Source organism: Podarcis vaucheri (assembly GCF_965113315.1).
Source record: "Podarcis vaucheri genome assembly, chromosome: 8".
NCBI lineage: Eukaryota > Metazoa > Chordata > Lepidosauria > Squamata > Lacertidae > Podarcis > Podarcis vaucheri.
The window spans coordinates 87,622,956-87,645,404 of NC_138766.1; the positions used below are offsets into that span (position 1 = coordinate 87,622,956).

General features: G+C 40.6%; 3 protein-coding genes and 1 pseudogene across 6 annotated transcripts in view; all 4 read left to right on the forward strand.

Moving 5' to 3' along the window:
- The window catches only part of LOC309539528 (proto-oncogene Mas-like), a 30,092-nt pseudogene extending 20,597 nt beyond the window's left edge, over window positions 1-9,495 (forward strand). The window contains exons 2-5 of the transcript XR_014224545.1: window positions 4,843-4,914; window positions 6,688-6,903; window positions 8,190-9,143; window positions 9,404-9,495. The product of XR_014224545.1 is annotated as a proto-oncogene Mas-like (transcript). The remainder of the gene's footprint in view (window positions 1-4,842; window positions 4,915-6,687; window positions 6,904-8,189; window positions 9,144-9,403) is intronic.
- Window positions 1-22,449, forward strand: part of LOC309539515 (mas-related G-protein coupled receptor member H-like) — a 30,369-nt gene that overhangs the window by 1,872 nt on the left and 6,048 nt on the right. The window contains exons 1-2 of one of the 3 annotated variants that reach the window (XM_082235861.1): window positions 18,073-18,401; window positions 19,172-19,268. The gene's annotated coding sequence lies outside the window, so the exon portion shown is untranslated. Of the gene's footprint in view, window positions 1-18,072; window positions 18,402-19,171; window positions 19,269-22,449 lie in introns of those variants that run through there. The other 2 variants (XM_082235863.1, XM_082235862.1) reach the window with 2 other exon arrangements.
- On the forward strand, window positions 561-1,820 carry LOC309539512 (proto-oncogene Mas-like). The gene has a single exon (XM_082235854.1). It carries the CDS (start codon window positions 591-593, stop codon window positions 1,587-1,589), a length of 999 nt encoding a protein of 332 aa, XP_082091980.1. The 5' UTR covers window positions 561-590; the 3' UTR covers window positions 1,590-1,820.
- LOC309539815 (proto-oncogene Mas-like) lies at window positions 19,656-20,624 on the forward strand (the record flags this gene model as incomplete). The annotated part of the gene is made up of 1 exon (XM_082236146.1): window positions 19,656-20,624. The coding sequence occupies one exon, from the start codon at window positions 19,656-19,658 to the stop codon at window positions 20,622-20,624; it is 969 nt and encodes a 322-aa protein (XP_082092272.1).

The window sequence follows — 22,449 nt, forward strand, 5'->3', positions numbered from 1 at the left end:
GCAAAATTGGAAGGGGAACCAAAGGCAGAAGTGAACATGCATTGCTGGCAGAGAAGTCCAGGCTGAATCCCTGGAGAAGAGAATACTGGGCTGGAGAAACCAATAATCTGCCCCACAACTCCTCTACAGTGGGGATACAACATTACTTTTTTAAAAAATGAATCTGAGTTTCAGGCTCATCAGCAAATCTCTCTCTCTCTCATAGCTCTCATTTTGCTGCTTGAATTCAATTTAACTTGTGTTTTATTTTCTGTTACAATTCTTTTTTCCCCATAAACAGCTTACTGCTGGTGACACTTGTCCTTCTTAAGTTAGTAAATGCTATTTGAGAGACAAAAAAAAGGGGGTCAAGGAGGGTCAATAGGAGAGGAGTGAAAAATGTCTCTATTTTCATCTGAGGAATGTTAGAGGGCATGTTTGTTTGTTTGTTTGTCATAAATTTCAACGATAGCATTACTCTTTTATTATTGATTCAGTCTCTTGGTTTAATATGATTGAGTTTTATAACGCAAACTGACTTCACATTTCTTTATTTTCTCCAGGTAGGAAGAGCAATGCAAGGCATAGCTCAAAAGCAGAGATCTAGCAAGATGAGCAACGATGACCTGGAATCCTGGTCCACTTTGAATGCTTCATGGGAAGATATTCCAGCAGAAAATGGAACTGACCTCCTAACCCCCCAGGATGGTTTTGATCATGAACTATCACCATATCACATAGCAAAAATTCTTATCTACATTTCCATTTTACTTATTAGCATTTTTGGAATCATTGGGAATGGAACTGTCATCTGGTTTCTTGGCTTTTGCATGAAGAGGAATCATTTCACCACCTTCATCCTGCATCTGGCTGCGGCTGACCTTGGGGCTCTCATATGCGTATTTACTTTTTCCATTATAAGTCTTCTGAGGTCATTCTTATCTTTAACTTCCTACATGGATTTGATTGTATCGTGGGTTTACATTCTTTTTTTCTTCATGTACAACCCTGGTCAATATCTGTTGACAGCCATTAGCATGGACAGGTGTGTTTCTGTCGTCTTCCCACTTTGGCATAGATGCCACCGACCACCACACTTTTCCACCCTTGTGTGTGCCACAATATGGATCATTTCTTTGCTGCTCATTGCAATCAACCTGATCGCTTCTATTTTTGACATTCTACCACATACCATTTTATTCCAGTTTCTAATGAATGCTATACTTTGCCTCCCACTCATGACTGTTTCCACTCTGGTCCTGTTTATAAAAGTTTACTTCAGATCACAACTGAGGAGGAAGGGAAAAGCTTTAACAGCCATCCTTCTTGCCCTCCTCTTCTTCCTCTTCTTAGCTTTCCCACTTACTTGCATTTATTTATTCATTCTTTTCACTCCATTTATAGCCTTTAATGTGGTATCTGTTACAATATCTGTTGGGTTCTTATGCAGCTGCCTGAATAGCAGTATTAACCCACTGATTTATTTCCTGATTGGGAGAAACAAGAGGGCTCGATCCAGGGAGAGCATGAAGGTCATACTCGACAGTCTTTTCAAAGAGGAGGAAAACTGCAGAGAGGAACAAGAAGTTCCAGTTCAAACCCGGATGTGAAGAAATACTTCAAGATAGCTCAGAAAGCTTCATTTTCTATCTCTTGGTGTATTTCTTGGTACTTGTTTTCCACTGTACTCACTATTTTATTATTTTGGATTCATTTACTCTGTTAATTTTTGTCCTTGTTTTAGCAGTATTGTTAAAATCCCCTTGGATTACCCATTTGGCAGGATTAATGCTTTGTATGTTTTAGAAAATGAAATAAAAAAGAAATGCCACTTCAACAGACTTTGAGTTGAGAAGGATGACTTGCTAAATGGTATAGAAAACAAACTCATTGCCAAAGGGAATGAAGTAAAGAAATCTTCACATGTAGAGATTGAATGTTTGAAGAAAACAGAAGAAAGTATTTTCCCCAGATTTTTTTAAAAGTGCATGATAGTTAATTCCACCAGTACAATCCCTATTTTCTGTGCTATTTTTCTAGAATAAGAACTGCAAAAATTCACCATGAAGGCCCCCCTTGTTCTCTTATAACAGCCATGGCACCCATCTGAGGGGTGTGGGACTTGAGCTCTGGTGAATTGTGTCTGAAAAAAAGCCATGTTTATATTGATGTAGTGATATAGAAATTATAACTATGTGCATGTAGAAATCTACACCTTTATAGGGCAATGTGACAATAAGCAGAAGTGATTCATGACATCAATGCTTCTCCAACTTTCCAATATTTTTTTGAAAAAAACACCAGAGCATACAGGGGGGAGATGGCTCCATATCATGCCAGAATGCACTTTCCACTCAATGCTAGCCATCAAGCCTATATATCCAAACATGCACTAGACTCCTTTGCATGGTGAAGAACTGAAATCACCATGTATAAAGACTCACCTTGACACATCATTCTCGTTCACACTTATTCAGAAGGATTAGGATGGGGCATGAGAATAAAGCAGTCAGATGAAACCATGCAGTCCACTCTGCACTGCAGAGCAAAGAGTCCCCTTTGAGCAGGGGAGAAGATGACTGGGCTCCTCTTAAGCTGATTAGCTTTTCACTGGCACAAGCTAAGAGACCCACCACAATGTGCAAAGGCTCTAATGCAATTGAGAGGAAGCAAGATGCTCACATAAAAAGCTAACCAAAAATCAGCTTGAGCAAGTAACACTCATCATCAAAATGGCACAAAGCACCTGATGAGTGGCAGAGAAAGATTACTGCCTTCCAACCCAGCTCCTACAGTCTGTGTGTGTGCGCGCGCGTGTGCTCGCGATTAATGAAAGTACCGTAAATCTAATTATTCAAAAGAGAGGAATTAACTTGCTGTTGGACTGATGCAGAAGGACTGAACCCAAGGATTGAGAATTGGATGTGGTCTGAGGTCCAGAACTTTAATTACCCCCATAATGTTTTGGAATTCTTTTGCATATCATTATTGTATATATAGTTATTTCCCCCCATAATATAAGTTTTGGGTTAGATGCTTTTGTAACTTGTCTGCTCTCACAGGAAACTCCCAACTATCTTCTGCAGAAGTTCAAGCAAGATAGCTCTGGTGGCAGATAACAAGGGCCTGGCATTTAACGGTCATGAACATGTGCCCAGTAGACCATTCTCATATAGAGTCTTCTATATCACATATCTAAGTCTCATGTGCAGCAATATCAAGCTGATACTTCCCATGTTTGGGCTCCTGTACCCAAAACTATACCACCATTGCATAAGAGACATGCTTTGTGTAGCGCTGAGAGGGGCATAAAACCCCCAGAACAACCCGAAGAAAATTCATTGGAATGGGATAGGGAATGACTAAATGGAAAAAGCTAAGAACCTGGTGGAAGGGGGCATGGTGTATGTTGGTCTCTCTCTCTCTTTCACACACACACACACAGAGAGAGAGAGAGAGAGAGAGAGAGAGAGAGAGAGGTCATCTCTTGGTCTGGCTAGATTGTAGCCTTTTTTCCTTGTCCCCAGGATGGAATGAAGAGTATTCCAAAAAAAATAGAGGCTTTAAAGAATTGATGCATGTGGGATTGGGCTGAAAGATGTTGAAGACCCACCAAAAAAAGCATATCGGCCTCCCACATTTCAAAGTTTTCCCAACAGGATTGAAAAATTAAAGAGATTAAGGCCTGCCAGCAGATCATCATGGGGAGGATATTCCTGTTGTGTTTAGAAGATATATGAGCATTTATTTTTTTCATTCACCAATACTTCGACCGCCCATAAACCGAACCGTGACAGGGTATTGTTCTACTCTGAACTCAGTATCTTATTATTATAAATCTATTTGTTAATATCCACAGATTGTATATCTCTGGGGAGACATAGAGGTAAACCCTCTTTCCATTTTTTTAAATGATAGATTTATATATTATTATTATTATTATTATTATTATTATTATTATTATTAGTTGAATTTATATACTGTCCTATAGACGGAGGTCTCAAGTTATTGATGCCAGCAGTTCTTTGTGGTCCTTTTACTTTCTTCTTGGCTATTTTTTTCATTTGAATTTTTCCCCCTGCTATACTAGCTTATGCAGAGATGGTTGTGGGCCTCTCTGACTGAAAGTCAAGGATTTTTCTAATCAGAAATTGGCAGTGGACTATACTTCATAAGCTAGGAGAGTGGAGAAAATAAATGTCAAAAGTGAGGTATCTGTGCTGGGAAACACCCTGGTAATCCCATGGATAGTATTGGGCATTGATGTCAGATGGTCAGAACATTGAGGAAAAGGAATGCTACTGACACCTGAGTGTTAGATAGATAGGATAGCCAAGCAAATTCAGAGCTGAGCCTTCCCCATGTGAGATGGACAGAGAGAATGTGAAGTGAGGAAGCAGAGCTGAGTAGAAGGTTATTTGTCGTAAGCCCACCAACCTCTCCTATTCCCACTGATCCTGCTGCTATAGTACAACAAATAGATATCATAGAATCATAGAGATGGAAGAGACCACAAGGGCCATCTATCAAACACAAGGCACATTGTAAGAAGAAAACACATCATAAAAGCAAGCTGAAGAGTTGGCCTTTGTGGAGGGCTTGTCTTTATGAATCATTTTCTTCTGATGTGTCTTATGTTTGATGCAACATTGAATGCAGTTAAGAATCTCCTCCTACACCAGCCATCTTGATAACCAATGGGGCGGATCTTACCTCATGATATTGACAAGAACAGATAAAATAACTGATATAAATTATTGGGTGGAGCCCTGAACATCTAGCAGGAAGCTTGATAAAACATCTGCTGTTTCTTTGGAGCTACATTCATTTCTGAAAATGCTCTGACCCCCCTACTTATTCCAGCACAGGATATTCTACTTCCTTCTGCATTCCACACACCATCTCTGAACATTGCTGATCAAGAGTTTCTCACAGGTATGCAAATGTTTCAAGTTGATGCAGTTTATTTGTAAAAGCAAGAGGGGAACCATACTTGGCTGGCAGAGGTGTGCATGCAGGAGGAATACCCTTGAAGAGATACCAGTTCCTTTGTGACATAAATGGCATTCCTATTATTCTTTACTATATGCATTCTGTGATTAGAGAGCACGGATGAGAGCAGATTAGGGCACAATAAACTGTAGATTAAAATATCATTGTTGTTTTTCCATATGTGAACCATGACTGACTGGATGGTTTGTGTATTTGATATGTGGATTTAGGAACAGATTCAGATGTGTTACTCTACGGAACAAAATTGGATAAATCGTAACAAAAGCTACATATGCTTATTCTTAGTGCTCTGGCACAACTCGGTGACATCTGTTATCAGATTTATGTTCCAAATTTAACAGCTAAGTGCTGATTGTATCAGAATGAGAAATGGTGCTTAGTTTTGCATCTACGCTGCAGCAAGAAGAAAAAAGAGGAACTAGTGGCAGAACGAACAGTACAGTTAGATGCACTTTGCCCATGCTTGAAATCCTAAGTAACACAAAATGTATACAGTGGTACCTCGGGTTACATTCGCTTCAGGTTACAGACTCCGCTAACCCAGAAATAGTGCTTCAGGTTAAGAACTTTGCTTTAGGATAAGAACAGAAATCGTGCTCCGGCAGCGCAGCGTCAGCAGGAGGCCCCATTAGCTAAAGTGGTGTTTCAGGTTAAGAACAGTTTCAGGTTAAGTACGGACCTCCGGAATGAATTAAGTACTTAACCTGAGGTACCACTGTACTTGGAACATAGAGGCAAATGTCTACGGTTTTGTCTGAAACAATAGGTGAGTATTTCAAGTAATCAGTTCCCTGTTTCTTCTCTGTCATTTCCCAAAATCCTATTGACCACTATGAGCAATGGATTAATTTGGAGGGTCCCCTCTCCATTTGTGTCTTTTCCCCAGCCATTTAATTAACATATTTATCGTGAAAACAGATAATGGCCATATCTGCCCAATTCAAACTACACAAATTTTCAAATGTTTCCATTCATGTCTATGACTGACCCTCTAACATCCCATGGGACATATAAAAACAGGTTCTCAGGGCTCTGCCACACCTCATTTGGCCTTCCATTTCCCACCAGGAAAACCTTCTCCTTACTTCTGAATCGAAACAAATGACCATTGGGTTTTTCCACAGATTGCTGTTCATTTCAATTCAAAGGGAACGAGCATGGTTTTCAGGGGAAAGCTGAACAGCAAAGACAAGGTCACTTGGACCGGTGCCTGGAAAGTACCTGAAAACTGCATGAAACTGTGCCTTTTTGGAATGGGACTGGTGGAAGGTGGACAAGCCCTCAATCTGAACAAGGAAAATGATCCAGCCAGAATGTGCCATGTTATTTACTCTACATAGATCTTTACATATATATGTGTTTCTGACATCTTATCCAACCATTCCATTCTGTTCTCCTGTCCCTCCTGGTTCTCCATTTCCCCCCTCTTAGACATTGAGAACCCCCCCCCCCCCCGGTCTGATTTCCAGGTTCCATAGTTACACCTGTGGTGCTCCATACACACCATTTATTCAAAGCATATCATTTCCCCCAAAGAAACCCAGACACTGTAGTTTTACCCCTCACAAAGGTGTTCCTTGCAACTTATTTACTCACTTTTCTCAAGAATGCTTCTCTATGACATCAAGACTTTGGAGGCAAGAACCTCCTCGTAACTTTCTTGACAACCAGTGAACAAAATTCTTCTTGCCACAGGATGTTGGCAAACTGCTTAAGAACAGATGAAGAGTAATGGCTGGAGCCCTAAACATCTTGTGGAGAGCTTGGTGATACATCCATTTTATCCTCCTTGGGGTTGTAGTCAGTTCTGCCAATCTTCTGACTACCTTCTCATTCCAGCACATGATTTTTTGCTTCTTGCTGCCTCCAACTCACCATTTTCTTAGACTGCTGATCAACAATTGCTCACAGGTATGTGAGGTTACCAGCATGAGTTTGACCAAACTGTGGGAGGTAGTGGATGACAGAGGTGCCTGGCGTGCTCTGGTCCATGGGGTCACGAAGAGTCGGACACGACTAAACGACTAAACAACAACAACAACATGTGAATGTCTCAAGTTGACATGGTTCATTTGCAAAAGTGGGAGAGGAACCAAAGGCAGAAGTGTACATGCATTTCAGGCAGAAAAGCCCAGGTTGAATTCCTGGAGAAGGGAATACTGGGCTGGACAAACCAATAATCTGCCTCACAAGTGCGCTACAGTAGGGATACAACAGTTTACTGGTGGTGGCAATTGTCCTTCCTATGATAGGAAATGCTATGTGAGAGACAAAGAATGGGGATTGAGGAGGGTCAATAGGAGAGGAATTAAAAATGACCCTATTTTCATCTGAGGAATATTCAGGGATATGTCAATGTATTTGGGATTGAACAGAAGTGTCCCCATGTCCCGTAAAAAAACAAACAAAAAAACAACAACAGGTTGCTCTTCAAAGTTGCCCCGAGTGGGTTGGGAAATTAAAGAGCTGATGGGCCAGTAGAAAACCACAGGAGTGGAGATGACTGTTGTGTTCTGAAGCTGTTTGTAGGCTTCCTTTAAGCATCTGTTTGGCCATTGTGAGACCAGGAGAGTGGATTTCAGTTGAGTTTTATTTTATCTGGTTTTGTTAAATATCACATTTTAATAATAATACAAACTTACACATGCCTTCCCAAAGCATCGTTTTGTTATGTATTTTTTTATGTTGAAAGCTTTCCACTGTGGCTGGGGAACCCAGTCAGTTGTGTGGGGTACTAATAATCATAATGGCTTTTGTTTTGCTGGTCACCAGAGCTGCTCAACTCCTTCTCCCGTTCCTCTTCTCCACTCCAGATTTGAAGCACTGAGCCCATCCAACCATCCCACTCTCAGTGTTTTGGACACAATACGTTAATTTGAGATGACAGGAATGACTCAAAGAGCAGAAAAGGGGAATTTTAGTTCAAAAATGATGTGCTTACTGATGCTATGCCTGCAGATTTTTTGCTTGTAGGAAAACTCCACAACACATCAGCGAACTCCATTTCCCCCCTAAGCCTTTGAAACTGATAAGCTGTGACAAACATACCAATGAACTATATTCCTAAAGTGTTTGTTTATCAGTCATGAATTCCCACTATGGCATGTCTCTTTTATTATTGTTTGAGTGCCTCAGTTTAATATGGTTGGGCTTATAAGCCAAAACTGACTTCACATTTGTTTATTTTCTCCTGGTAGGAAGAGCAATACAAGGAGTAGCTCAAAAGTAGAGATCCAGCAAGATGAGCAGTGATGGCCTGGGATCCTCGTCCTCTTTGAATGCTTCATGGGAATATATTGGAGCAGAAAATGGAACTGACCTCCCAACCCCCCAACACAGTTTTGATTATCAACATACCATAAAGCAGAAATTATTCTCTTTTTCCTAATTCCAGTTATTAGCATTTTTGGACTTATGGGGAATGGAACTGTTATCTAGTTTCTTGGTGTAGCATGAAGAGGAATCCTTCCACCACTTTCATACTACATCTGGCTGTTGCTGACCTCATGTGCTTATGCTCTATTTTGATAAGGTTTCTTCAGGCATTATTTTCATATTCGTTTACAATATATTTCTCCATTCATTTCTTTATGTTTATGTACAACACTGGTCAATATCTGTTGACAGCCATTAGCATGGATAGGTGTGTTTCTGTTGTTTTCCCCCTTTGGCATCGATGCCACCGACCACCACACTTTTCCACCCTTGTGTGTGCCACAATATGGATCATTTCTTTCCTGCTCACTGTAATTGGCATGATTTTTTATCTTTTTAGACATACAGTGAATCCCCTTTTCTATCTGCTTCTAATGAATGCTATAATTTGCCTCCCACTCATGACTGTTTCCACTCTGGTCCTGTTTATAAAAATTTACTTCAGATCACAACTGAGGAAGAAGGGAAAAGCTTTAAAAGCCATCCTCCTTGCCCTTCTCTTCTTCCTCTTCTTAGCTTTCCCATTTACTTGCATTTTATTAATCCGGTTTTGCACTCCACTTATAGACTATAATGTGGGATCTGTTGTAATATCTGTTGGGTTATGATGCAGCTGCCTGAATAGCAGTATTAACCCACTGATTTATTTCCTGATTGGGAGAAACAAGAGGGCTCGATCTAGGGAGAGCATGCTGCTCCGGAGAAGCGGACACGGAGTAATGGATCCAAACTACAAGAAAGAAGATTCCACCTAAACATTAGGAAGAACTTCCTGACAGTGAGAGCTGTTCGACAGTGGAATTTGCTGCCAAGGAGTGTGGTGGAGTCTCCTACTTTGGAGGTCTTTAAGCAGAGGCTTGACAACCATATGTCGGGAGTGCTCTGATGGTGTTTCCTGCTTGGCAGGGGGTTGGACTCGATGGCCCTTGTGGTCTCTTCCAACTCTATGATTCTATGATTCTATGATTCTATGAAGGTCATACTCAACAGACTTTTCAAAGAGGAGGAAAACTGCAGAGAGGAACAAGATGTTCCAGTTCAAACGCGGATGTGAAGAAATACTTCAAAATACCTGGGAAAGCATCATGTTCTATGTCTTGGTGTATTTCTTGGTACTTGTTTTCCTCTGTGCTCACTATTTTATTATTTTGGATTCATTTGTTAATTTTTGTCCTTGTTTTAGCAGTATCATTAAAAGCCCCTTGGATTACCCATTTCACAGGATTAATGCTTTATATGTTTTAGAAAATGAAATAAAAAGAAAAGCCGCTTCAACAGACTTTGAGCTGATAGGGATGACTTGCTAAATGGTATAGAAAACAGATTCATTGCCAAAGGGAATGAAGTAAATAAATCTTCACATGTAGAGCACGGATGTTTGAAGAAAACAGAAGAAAATATTTCCCCCAGATATTTAAAAAAAGTGCATGATAGAACATTCCACCAGTACAATCTCTATTTTCTGTGCTATTTTCTTGCATAGCTGTCAATTTTTCCCTTTTTTAAAGGGAAATTCCCTTATTCCGAATAGGATTCCTCACAAGAAAATGGAAAAGTTGACAGCTGTGCTCCCTTGTTCTCTTATAATAGCCATGGCATCCAACTGAGGGGTGTGGGAATTGAGCTCTGGTGAGTTGTGGCTGACAAAAAGCCATTCTTATTATATGGATGTAGTGATATGGAAATTATAACTATGTGCATATAGAAATCAAAAAATTCTTCCTTCTACACCTTTATAGGACAATGTGACAATTAGTAGAAGTGAATCATGACATCAATGTTTCTCCAACTTTCCAATATTTTTTTTGAAAAAAATGATCAGAGCATACAGGGGGGAGATGGCTCCATATCATTCCACAATGCACTTTCCACTCAATGCTAGCCATCAAGCCTATATATCCAAACATGCACTAGACTCCTTTGCATGGTGAAGAACTGAAATCGCCAAGGATAAAGACTCACCTTGACACATCATTCTGGTCAACACTTATTAAGAAGGATTGGGATAGGGCATGAGAATAAAGCAGGTGAAACCATGCAGTCCACTCTGCACTGCAGAGCAAAGAGTCACCTCTGAGCAGGGGAAAAGATGACTGGGCTCCTCGTAAGCTGATTAGCTTTTCACTGGCACAAGCTAAGTGACCCACCACAACGTGCAAAGGCTCTAATGCAACTGAGAGGCAGCAAGCTGCTTCTCAGAAAAGACTAACAAAAAAATCAGGCTGATCAAGTAACACTCATCATCAGAATGGCACAAAGCACCCAATGGCTGGCAGGGAGAAATTACTGTCCTTGAATCTAGCTCCTGCAGTGTGTGTGTGTGTGTGTGTGTGTGTGTGAGAGAGAGAGAGAGAGAGAGAGAGAGAGAGAGAGAGAGAGGGAGAACTCAAACCTCCAGCACTCAGTTACAATGCCTCAAAAGATTACCACTTCTTTATCACTCTGGTTCTAATGAGTCACTCTAATTCCTAGTAAGTCAGTGTGCGGAACTTTGGGTAACATTGTCCGTGGCCTTGTTGACCTGCATTCAATGTGAATTACTGATTTCAGGGTGATCACAAAGTTTTAACACTGAGCAGGCAGTTGGAATAGACGACCTACCAGGTGCATTGTCATTGTGTTACGCTAGATGCTGTACAATTTTGCAGCAACACATTGTCCCTAGAGCATTGTCTGACCTATTAATGAAAGGAAATCTGGTATTTTAAAAGAGAGGAAATATCTGACTGTTGGGCCTGCTAGACAAGGATTGAGCCCAAGGTTTCAGGATCTAGCCTGAGGTCCAGATCTTTAATCAACCCCACAATGGGCTAGGTTTGACAGGTGGGTAGGGCCACACAACTGTCAGTTACCTGATGTCATACTGAATATCTGCCAAGATACATTTAACAGGAAGGGGGGGAAATACCTGGGGGAATGATGGCACTCTATGGAAACTTTAAGGGGAGAAAATGTTTTTTATTGGTCTCCTTTGACTGAAATTATGTCCAGAGTGACAAAAACAAGACACAGCTAGAGATTTCACATAGTAACATCTACTAATATATCCCAATACGTGCATATAAGAGGGACCCTGAAACAAAATGTGTGCCATCCTTCTGTTCAGGATCAACTCATCTCCATGTGAGGAGAATACACTCAGGACCTGTTTGTCCACTTCTCAAATGCATTTGATGGCTACTGTGAGAAGGTAATGCTGGAGGAGATATGCATTGGGCAAGATGCAGCCTGTCACTCACTCCAATATGTACACGGAGGTTGGAAAAACAACTGACAGCCAGTTGAACTAAATGACTCGAAGCAATTAGCAAAGTGGAAACTGGACTGTTAGAGATTCATTTCATTTTCATTAACTTTTTCCCCTCTGTCAATTCCAAAATCATGTTCAGCTCCTTGAGCACTGTGCTGATTGGATGCCTAATAATAATAATAATAATAATAATAATAATAATAATAATTTATTTATACCCCACCCATCTGGCTGGGTTTTCCCAGCCACTCTGGATGGCTTCCCACAAATATTAAAAATACATTAAAGCATCAGTCATTAAAAACTTCCCTAAACAGGCCTGCCTTCAGATGCCTTCTTAACATCAGACAGTTGTTTATTTCTTTGACATCTGATGGGAGGGCGTTCCACAGGGTTGGCGCCACTACTGAGAACTTTTCCCTTTCATTATATTTATATACCGGTATTTCTTGTTGAAAGCAAAAATGGCCATATCTGTCAAATTCCAGCTCCACGGCTTCTTAAATTTCTTCATTTATATCTATAGATGACCGTCTAACATCCCATGGGACAGGTCTAAAAAGTGTGTTGCCAACATGAAAAGTTTGGATGATGTATGTGTTGAATTGGTGGGTAACTGGGAGCTGTCTAGCAAGAGGGGGGGCAGCACATGTTGTCTGGATGCTAAAAGCAGAATGGGGGAAAGTGGGAGAGAAGGAGAGAGAGAGAATGAAGAGAAGGGGAGAGAAAAGCAGGGAGAGTGACAGCATTTCATCTTCCCAGCAGTGTAGGCTTGTATTTTGAAAGTGCTCTCTCCCCAGTGTGGTGTAGTGGTTAAGAGCGATAGACTCGTAATCTGGGGAACCGGGGTTCGTGTCTCCGCTCCTCCACATGCAGCTGCTGGGTGACCTTGGACCAGTCACACTTCTTTGAATTCTCTCAGCCTCACTCACCTCACAGTGTTTGTTGTGGGGGAGGAAGGGAAAGGAGAATGTTAGCCGCTTTGAGACTCCTTAAAGGGAGTGAAAGGCGGGATATCAAATCCAAACTCTTCCCCTCTGCTTCCCTACTGGTTGCTGCAGTCTCCAAAAACACCTTCACTCATACACTTCCTCCATCCTCCATTATCAATGTTCCCCTCCCACTTTGGGGTCTTCCCCTCTGCATAAAGTATGTAGGAATGGGGGTGGAAGACAGGGAGCCAAGCTACTCTTAAAAGTCCATGAGACAGTTTGCAGCTTTGCTGAAACTACAAGCTAGCTGCAACTCCACTGTCACTTTAAGAGGAGCTTAAATCAGGATTTCTCCTGGCAAAAGGAAGAAGCTGTGATGGCTTAATTGTTTCTGTGGTGGTCCAGCAGATTTGGGGCAGTTGGAGAGTATGTTATTGTGGGACATGATCATGGGTACACATGTCCAATCCCAGCCACATTAAGTCTTAAACTTCTCCAGGCTATAATAAATAATGCCTTTTCCTGGAGCCTTCACCACCCCAAACCTCTGATGGAGGCAGAGCAACTAAAAGGCTCGCTCTGTTGATCTTAATACCTTGAGGGTAGAACCTTATAGAGAAGAATGTTTTGGGGCCTAAGCTATTAGGGGCTTTAAATATTGTACCTATTATATGAATATCCCTGTGTTTCTTGTGTATCTGTGATGCTGCTTAAGCATGAAAAAATAAAGGGAAGTTCTGACTGTCATCAAAATAGATATTTCTCCTGATTGCATCACAGTGAAGCTTTCTGGTTCAGCCGCGTACTTGTGCAATTTTCTCAGGAACCCCTTTCCAAGACATTAAGCCTCAGGAGGCAAGACTCTCATCCTAAGCTATCTAAGAAAGAGTCTCATTCTAAGAATCTCATCATTAGCAATCTTAATAACAAATGAAACAAACTCCTCTTACCACATGACTTTTCAAACTGATTCAGAGGAAATGAAAATGAGTTGGGAGGGGGGGATAGTCCTAAACTTGTTGCTCTCAGCTTGAGAACACATCTGTTTTTCCCTTGGGGTTGCATACATTTCTGCAAATCTTCTGCCCTACCTAGTTATTCCAGCACAAGATGTTGCATGCCTTCATGTTGTCCACTCATTCTGTCTAAAGATTGCTGATCAACAGTTTTTTAATTAGAACCACATATAGACAATTGATAAACGAGGAGGGAGGACAGTTAAAACTCAAATCATATGAAGAACTAAAAGTATATTGTACCAGCTGGCTCCAGTATTACCAACTAAATGATAAATTTGTTCGTGACAAGAAAATTGGCTTTTTGAAGGAAGAATCTAAATTCCAATTAGAAACCATAAAAAACCCAAGAAAAATATCTCCGAAATGTATAATATGCTCCTTGAGTGGGAACTTAAAGATGAGCAAACCAAGGAATTTATGATAAAATGGGGACAAGATTTGGGATATGCAGTTTGGTTTAAGAGATGGGAAAGGTTATGGAAAAATGATATAAATTTTACTGCGTGCACCGCCGTTAAAGAAAACATCATGAAGATGTGCTATAGGTGGTATATGACCCCAGTCAAATTGGCAAAAATTTATAAACTACCCACAAATTTATGTTGGAGATGCAAAAAGGATGAAGGCTCACTATATCATATTTGGAGGAACTGTGCAAAGATTAAGACTTTTTGGAATAATATTTATGAGGAATTGAAAAAGATTTTTAAATTAACCTTCCAAAAAAGACCTGAAGTGTTTCTTCTTGGTCTAGTCTCAGATGATATCCCTAAAGACAAGGTCAGAGTCTTTTTACACGGAACAGCAGCCACAAGACTACTCCTGGCCAAAAATTGAAAGAGAGCGAGGAGACACCCTCAATGTCAGAGTGGCAAATTAAATACTGCGAATACATTGATGCCAAGATGACAGCGTAAATTAGAATGCAGTCAAAACAAGAATTAAGAAAGGAATGGAAGTGTGTTGAAGAATATATTGCACCATATTACTTCAATGGAAATCTTTGGATAAGTACTGATTGAATTCATTAAGCTAAGATGCAATGATTCTAGAATAGAGGATTGATTAATGTGATGAATAAATACGAACACAATGATAGAGTTTTAATATAGCGAGAAGGTCATCGTGCACATGGGTGAGGGAAGTCACATAGGTATTTGGGTAAATAGTGAATAGGGTATAGGGTTAGATGTTGGGAATCCGTATGTTTAATATAATATATGTTATGTACAGTGCTGAAATTGTACAGTAACTAACATGTAATATGAATTTAATAAATAAAAGAGAGGGGGAAAGGGGGGTGACACTTGGAGTCCCTTACAACTCTGTGATTCTATGATGAACTCATGGTGGTAAGGACTTCTGGATTTTGAAGGTCATATTCCAGAGAGTTTTCAAGGAGGAGGAAGATTGCAGAAAGAAATGAGACGTTCAGGTCCAAACCTGGATCTGATATCTTTAAAAAAAAGAATCAAACCATAAAAAAGACTATGAACTGAAAGTGGAGACGACAGATGTACTTTCCCCTGTTTATCTGTTTGCTTTGTAACACAAAGGCTTTAATAAAAAAAAAACTGTGTCGTCCCCCCCCCAAAAAAGCTTCAAATTCTCTTCTTATATTTTTTGGTACTTGTTCTACTTTGAACTTAGTATCGTTTTATTATAAATCTATTTGTTAATTTTTCTTATCAATTTAGTGGTATTGTAAGGGACTGCTCAGGGACGCGGGTGGCGCTGTAGGTTAAACCACAGAGCCTAGGATTTGCCAATCAGAAGGTCGCGGTTCGAATCCCCGTGACAGGGTAAGCTCCCGTTGCTCGGTCCCTGCTCCTGCCAACCTAGCAGTTTGAAAGCACATCAAAGTGCAAGTAGATAAATAGGTACCGCTCTGGCAGGAAGGTAAACGGTGTTTCTGTGCACTGCTCTGGTTCTCCAGAAGCGGCTTAGTTATGCTGTCTACATGACCCAGAAGCTGTATGCCAGCTCCCTCGGACAGTAAAGTGAGATGAGTGCCACAACCCCAGAGTTGGCCATGACCGGACCTAATGGTCAGGGGTCCCTTTACCTTTACCTATAGCTCTGTTTAGAGTAGGTAATGTCTTGATAATATAAATGTTTTAAGTTTTTTGTATTAATCCAGCATATTTCTTTTTAATTGTTGAATGATTCTGTGTACATTGCGGCAGCCTTTGGCTATGTGCAATAAAACTGACTGACACAGGTATGCGAATGTTTCAAGTTGGTGAAGTTCATTTGCAAGAGCAAGAGGGGGACCATAATTGGGTGGCAGAGGTGAACGTGCAGGAGGACTACTCTTGAAGCGAAACCAATTTCTTTGTGACAGAAATGGTCCTGTTGTTCTTCATTATATGCATTCTGTGATTAGAGAGCACGGATGAGAGCAAATTGGGGTATAATAAACTGTAGATTAAAATAATGTAATTTTTTCCATATGTCAGTAGCTGACTGGATTGTTTGTCTGTGTATTTAATATGTGGATTTAGGAACAGACCAAGATGTGTAATTCCAAGTCGGACTTTCTGATCCCCTTGGTCAGCACTGTCTGCTGTAAAGGGGGGAGGGAGCATTCTCAATGATCCTCTAGGATCTCAAGGAGAGGATCTCCACGATTTCCCTTCCCTTGGTCCCTTGAACTAGAGTCACCACAGCTTAAATTTGGGCACCTCTGCATGTAACATATGTATTATAATCCCCAAACTATAGTCCCTCTCCGGAACCACTTCTTATTATAGCTGCACAGACTGTGATTTTCATTTTTTTTAAAAAAAAGTGATGAAAAACAGAATTTAAATTGGACCAATAAGAACAATGACCGCTCCCCACATCAACTGGGGGGGTGCCTTTTGCGTGGTCACACACAGCCCCCCCCCCCGATCCCAGTGTGGACCCTGGTAGTTTGGGCTGGCTTCATTCTCCCCAGGCTGGATATCAATTGTAATCCCATAGCACGGCCAATTGTAATCCCATAGCACGTTGTCTTGAGTCATTATTCCACTCAGAGGTCACCTGGGGTTGGGGGGACTCTGCCTGTCCACGCAAAAGTTACATACGCTTTTTAATACTGCTGCTGTTGTTTTCCCAATATATTGCCTCATTATCCTTTGAGTTACTCCACCATAAGTACCAAGCCCCATAAGTGCCAATCATAGGTACGAAACTCAGAACCAAGAAATCAAAGGAAGTCTTTAGATTCACAACTGAGATTCTTCTTGGTGTCCTATCTGTTATCAGATTTCTGTTTCACACTTAACAGCTAAGTTCTGATTGTATCAGAATGGGAAATGGTGGTTAGTTTTGCAACTAGGTTGCAGCAAGAAGACAAAAGAGGAACTAGTGGCCAAACAAACTTAGATGCAATTTGCCCATGCTTGAAATCCAAAGAAACACAAAATATATACTTGGAACATAAAGGAAAATGTCCAGGGTTTTGGCAGGAACAATAGGTATTTCAAATAATCAGCTCCCTGTTTCTTCTCTGTCACTTTGCAAAATCCCTTTGAGCTCAAAGAGCATTGGATTACTTGGAGGGTCCCCTCTCCATTTGTGTCTCCCCCCCCCCAACTATTTATTTGATATATCTGTTGTAAAAATCAATTATGGCCATATCTGCCCAATTCAAACTACATAAATTTTCAAATGTCTCCATTAATGTCTATGGCTGACCATCTAACACAGTGGTGGCCAAACTTGGTCCTCCAGCTGTTTTGGGACTACAACTCCCATCATCCCTAGCTAACAGGACGAGTGGTCAGGAATGATAGGGATTTTAGTCCCAAAACAGCTGGAGGACCAAGTTTGGCCACCACTGCTCTAACATCTCACGGGGCATATAAAAACAGGTTCTCAGGGGTCCTCCACACCTCATTTGGCCTTCCATTTCTCGCCCAGGAAAACCCTCTCTGTACTGCTGAATCAAAACAATTGACCATTGGGTTTTCTGCAGATTGCTGTTCATTCCAATTCAGAGGGAACGAGTGTGTTTTTCATGGGAAAGCTGCACAGCAAAGGCAAGATCACTTGGACCAGTGCCTGGAAGGTCCCTGGAGAAGGCTTGAAACTGTGTCTTTTTGGAATGGGACTGGTGGATGGGTGGATGAACCCTCAATTTGAACAAGGAAAATGACCTAGCCAGAACATGCCATGTTATTTACTGTACATAGATATTTACATACGTGTGTGTGTGTGTGTGTGTGTGTGTGTGTGTGCCATCTCATCCAACCATTCCATTATGTTCTCCTCTCCTACCTGGTTAACCATTGTCCACCTCTTAGTCATTCAAAAGCCCCCCCCCCAAATGATTTCCAGGTTCCATAGTTACGCCTGTGGGGCTCCATACACACCATGAATTCAAAGCATATCATTTCCCCCAAAGAAACCCAGACACTGTAGTTTTACCCATCACCCAGTTGTTCCTTGCAACTTATTTACTCACTTTTCTCAAGAATGCTTCTCTATGACATCAAGACTTTGGAGGCAAGAACCTCCTGTGTAATCAGCTCTCTTGACAACCAATGAACAAAATTCTTCTTGCCACAGGATGTTGGCAAACTGCTTAAGAACAGATGAAGAGTAATGGGTGGAGCCCTAAACATCTTGCGGAGAGCTTGATGATACATCTATTTTCTCCTCCTTGGGTCTGTAGTCAGTTCTGCCAATCTTCTGACTACCTCCTCATTCCAGCACATGATTTTTTGCTTCTTGCTGCCTCCAACTTACCATTTTCTTAGACTGCTGATCAACAATTGCTCACAGGTATGTGAATGTCTCAAGTTGACATGGTTCATTTGCAAAAGTGGGAGAAGAACCAAAGGCAGAAGTGTGCATGCATTGCTGGCAGAAAAGCCCAGGTTGAATTCCCGGAGAAGGGAATACTGGGCTGGACAAACCAATAATCTGCCTCACAAGTGCTCTACAGTAGGGATACAACAGTTTACTGGTGGTGGCAATTGCCCTTCTTATGATAGGAAATGCTATGTGAGAGTCAAAGAATCGGGTTTGAGGGGGATCAATAGGAGAGGAGTTTAAAATGACCCTATTTTCATCTGAGGAATGTTTGGGGATATGTCAATGTATCTGGGATTGAACAGAAGTGTCCCCAATGCCCTGTAAAACAACAACAACAGGTTGCTCTTCAGAGTTGCCTGAAGTGGGTTGTGAAATTAAAGAGCTGATGGGCCAGCAGAAAACCAGAGGAGTGGAGATGACTGTTGTGTTCTGAAGCTGCTTGTAGGCTTCCCTTAAGGATCTGTTTGGCCATTGGGAGACCAGGACAGTGGATTGTGGATTTCAGTTGAGTTTTATTTATTCTGGTTTTGTTAAATATCACATTTTTTTAAATAATAATAATAATAATAATAATAATAATAATAATAATAACAACAACAACAACTTACATATGCGTTCCCAAAGCATTGTTTCGTTATGGATTTTTTATGTTGAAAGCCATCAGCTGTGGCTGGGGAACCCAGTCAGATGGGCTGGATACTAATAATAATAATGGCTTTTGTTTTCCTTATCTCCAGAGCCATTCAACTCCTTCTCCTGTTCCTCTTCTCCACTCCAGATCTGAAGCACTGAGCCTATCCAACCACTCCACTCTCAGTGTTTAGGACAGAATACGTAAGTTTCAGATGTTAAGACTGACTCTGAGAGCAGAAGAGGGGAAATTTAGTTTAGCTTACTGATGCTGTGCCTGCAGATTTTTTTACTGGGAGGAAAAATCTATAACCCCTTCCCGTACTGCATTTCCCCCTAAACCTTTGAAACTGATAAGTTTTGACAAGAATTCCAATGAACAATATTCCTAAAGTGTTTGTTTGTTTGTTTGTTTGTTTGTTTGTTTATCAGTCATGAATTCCCACTACAGCATGTCTCTTTTATTATTGTATGAATGTCTCACTTTAATATGGTTGAACTGTATAGCAAAAAAATGAATCCACATTTGTTTATTTACTCTTGGTAGGAAGAGCCATACAAGAAATAGCTCAAAAGCAGAAATTAAGCAAGATGAGCTATGGTAGCCTGGGAACCTGGTCCACTTTGAATGGAACCGGCAATGGAACTGGGCTCCCCAACTCCCAACATGGTTCTGGTGATATATTTTCATCGATTTTTTTAACAGAAATTATCATCGTCATCTCCGTTTTACTTATTAGCATTTTTGGACTTACGGGGAATGCAACTGTCATCTGGTTTCTTGGCTTTTGCATGAAGAGGAATCATTTTACCACCTTCATCCTGCATCTGGCTGCTGCTGACCTTGGGACACTCATATGCTTATTTACTTTTTCCATTATACATCTTCTGAGGTTCTTTTCATTTTCATTTTCATTCTCAGATTATTATTTGTTTCTATTTTGGGGTTCCAGTCTTTTTTTATTCATGTGCAACACTGGTCAATATCTGTTGACAGCCATTAGCATGGACAGGTGTGTTTCTGTCGTCTTTCCCCTTTGGTATCGATGCCACAGACCACCACACTTTTCCACCCTTGTTTGTGCCACAATATGGATCATTGCTTTCCTGATCACTGTAATCTTCATTATTCTTTTTGTTTTTAGAGTTCTAATGAGTTCCCTTTTCTACCTACTTCTAATGAATGCTATACTTTGCCTCCCACTCATGACTGTTTCCACTCTGGTCCTGTTTATAAAAGTTTACTTTAGATCACAACAGAGGAAGAAGGGGAAAGCTTTAACAGCCATCCTACTTGCCCTCCTCTTCTTCCTCTTCTTAGCTTTCCCATTAACTTGCATTTTATTATATATTCTCTGCAATGGTGGACACAAAGCTGAACTATTTCTTGGCCTCTTATGCAGCTGCCTAAACAGCAGTGTTAACCCACTGATTTATTTCCTGGTTGGACGAAAGAAAAACAGTCCATCAAAGGAGAGCTTGAAGGTCATATACCAGAGGGTTTTCAAGGAGGAAGATTGCAGAAAGAAGCGAGATGTTCTGGTCCAAACCCGGATCTGATGACTTTAATAAAGAATCAAGCCATAAAAAAGATTATGAACTGAAAGTGGAGATGACAGATGTACCTTTCTCTGTTTATCTGTTTGCTTTGCAACACAGAGCCTTTAATTTATTTATTTTTTTAAAAAAACTGGTTATGTTTTTCCCCAGAAGGCTTCATTTTCTATCTCTTCTTAGATTCCTTGGTACTTGTTCTACTCTGAACTCAATATCATATTATTATGAATATATATGTTAATATTCACAGATTGTATATCTCTGGGGGGACATAGAGGTAAACCCTCATTTTCCAATGGCAGGTTATTATTCATTGAATTTATATATTATTATTATTTATTGAATTTATATACCACCCTATACCTTGAGGTCCCAAATGAGTAAAGCCTGCAGTTCTTTGTGGTTCTTTTAATTTCTTCTTAACTGTTTCATTATTTATTATTATTATTATTGGGGTTTTTTTTAAAAAAAAAAGTCTATACCAGCTTATGCAGTGATGGTTGTGCGCTCTCTGAACAAAAGCTAAGCATTTTCCTAATTAGAAATTCCCAGTGGGCCATACTCCATAAGATATGACAGTGGAGAAAATTAATGTCAAAATGAGGTATTTGTGCTGGGGAAAATCCGGGAAATCCCATGAATAGAATTGGAGATCGATGTCAGAAGGTCTGAATGGTGAGAGAAGGGAATGATTCTGACACCTGAGTGTTGGATAGATTGGACAGCCAAGCAAATTCAGAGTTGAGCGGTTCATCCTTCCCCTTGTGAGAGAGGGACAGAGAGTGTGTGAAGTGAGGAAGCAGAGCTGAGTAGAAATGTATTTTTCTTAATCCTGCCCACCTCTCCTCCACTGCCCACTGATCCTGAAGTCATAGTACAACAAATATATATCGAACATAAGGCACCAAAGTCCATTATCTTCATGTTATTTTAGATGCTGTTCAATTGTGCAGCAAAACATTGTCATCTGACCGATTAATGAAAGAAAATCTAATGTTTCAAAAGAGAGGAATGAACTTGTTGTTGGACTTCTGCAGAAGGATTGAGCCCAAGGATTGAGAATTGAATGTCATCTGAGGTCCAGATCTTTAATCATCCCCATAATGTTTATGCATATAGTTATTACATATATAGTTATTTCCCCCATTATATAAGTTTGGGGTCTGATGCTTTTGTAACTGTCTTCACCAACAGGAAACACCCAACTATCTTCTGCAGATGTCCAAGCAAGATAGCTCTGGTGGTAAAAAAAACAAAGCCCTGGCATTTAACTGTCAAGAACATGTGCCCTGTATACCATTCTCATACAGAGTCTTCTATACCACATATTTCAATCTCTTATGCAGTACTATCAAGTTGATACTACCCATGTTTGGACTCCTGTAGCAGAAAAGGCATAAACCCACAGAACAACCCAAAGAAAATTCAGTGGAATGGGATATTGAATGAGTGAGTGAGGAAAAAACTGAAAACCTGGTGGAAGGGGGAATGCAATGGGTCTCTCTCTCTCTCTCTCTCTCTCTCTCTCACACACACACACACACACACACAAACACACACATACACACACCATCTCTTAGTCTCGCTCTTCCTTTGCATGGTGAAGAACCAAAATCCCCATGGATAAAGACTCACATTGACACATCATTCCAGTCAACACTTATTAATAAGGATTGGGATGTGGCATGAGAATAAAACAGTCAGGTGAAACTATGCAGTCCACTCTGCATTGCAGAGCAAAGAGTCACCTCTGAGCAGGGCAGAAGATGACTGGGCGCCTCTTAAGCTGATTAGCTTTTCGCTGGCACAACCTAAGTGACCCACCACA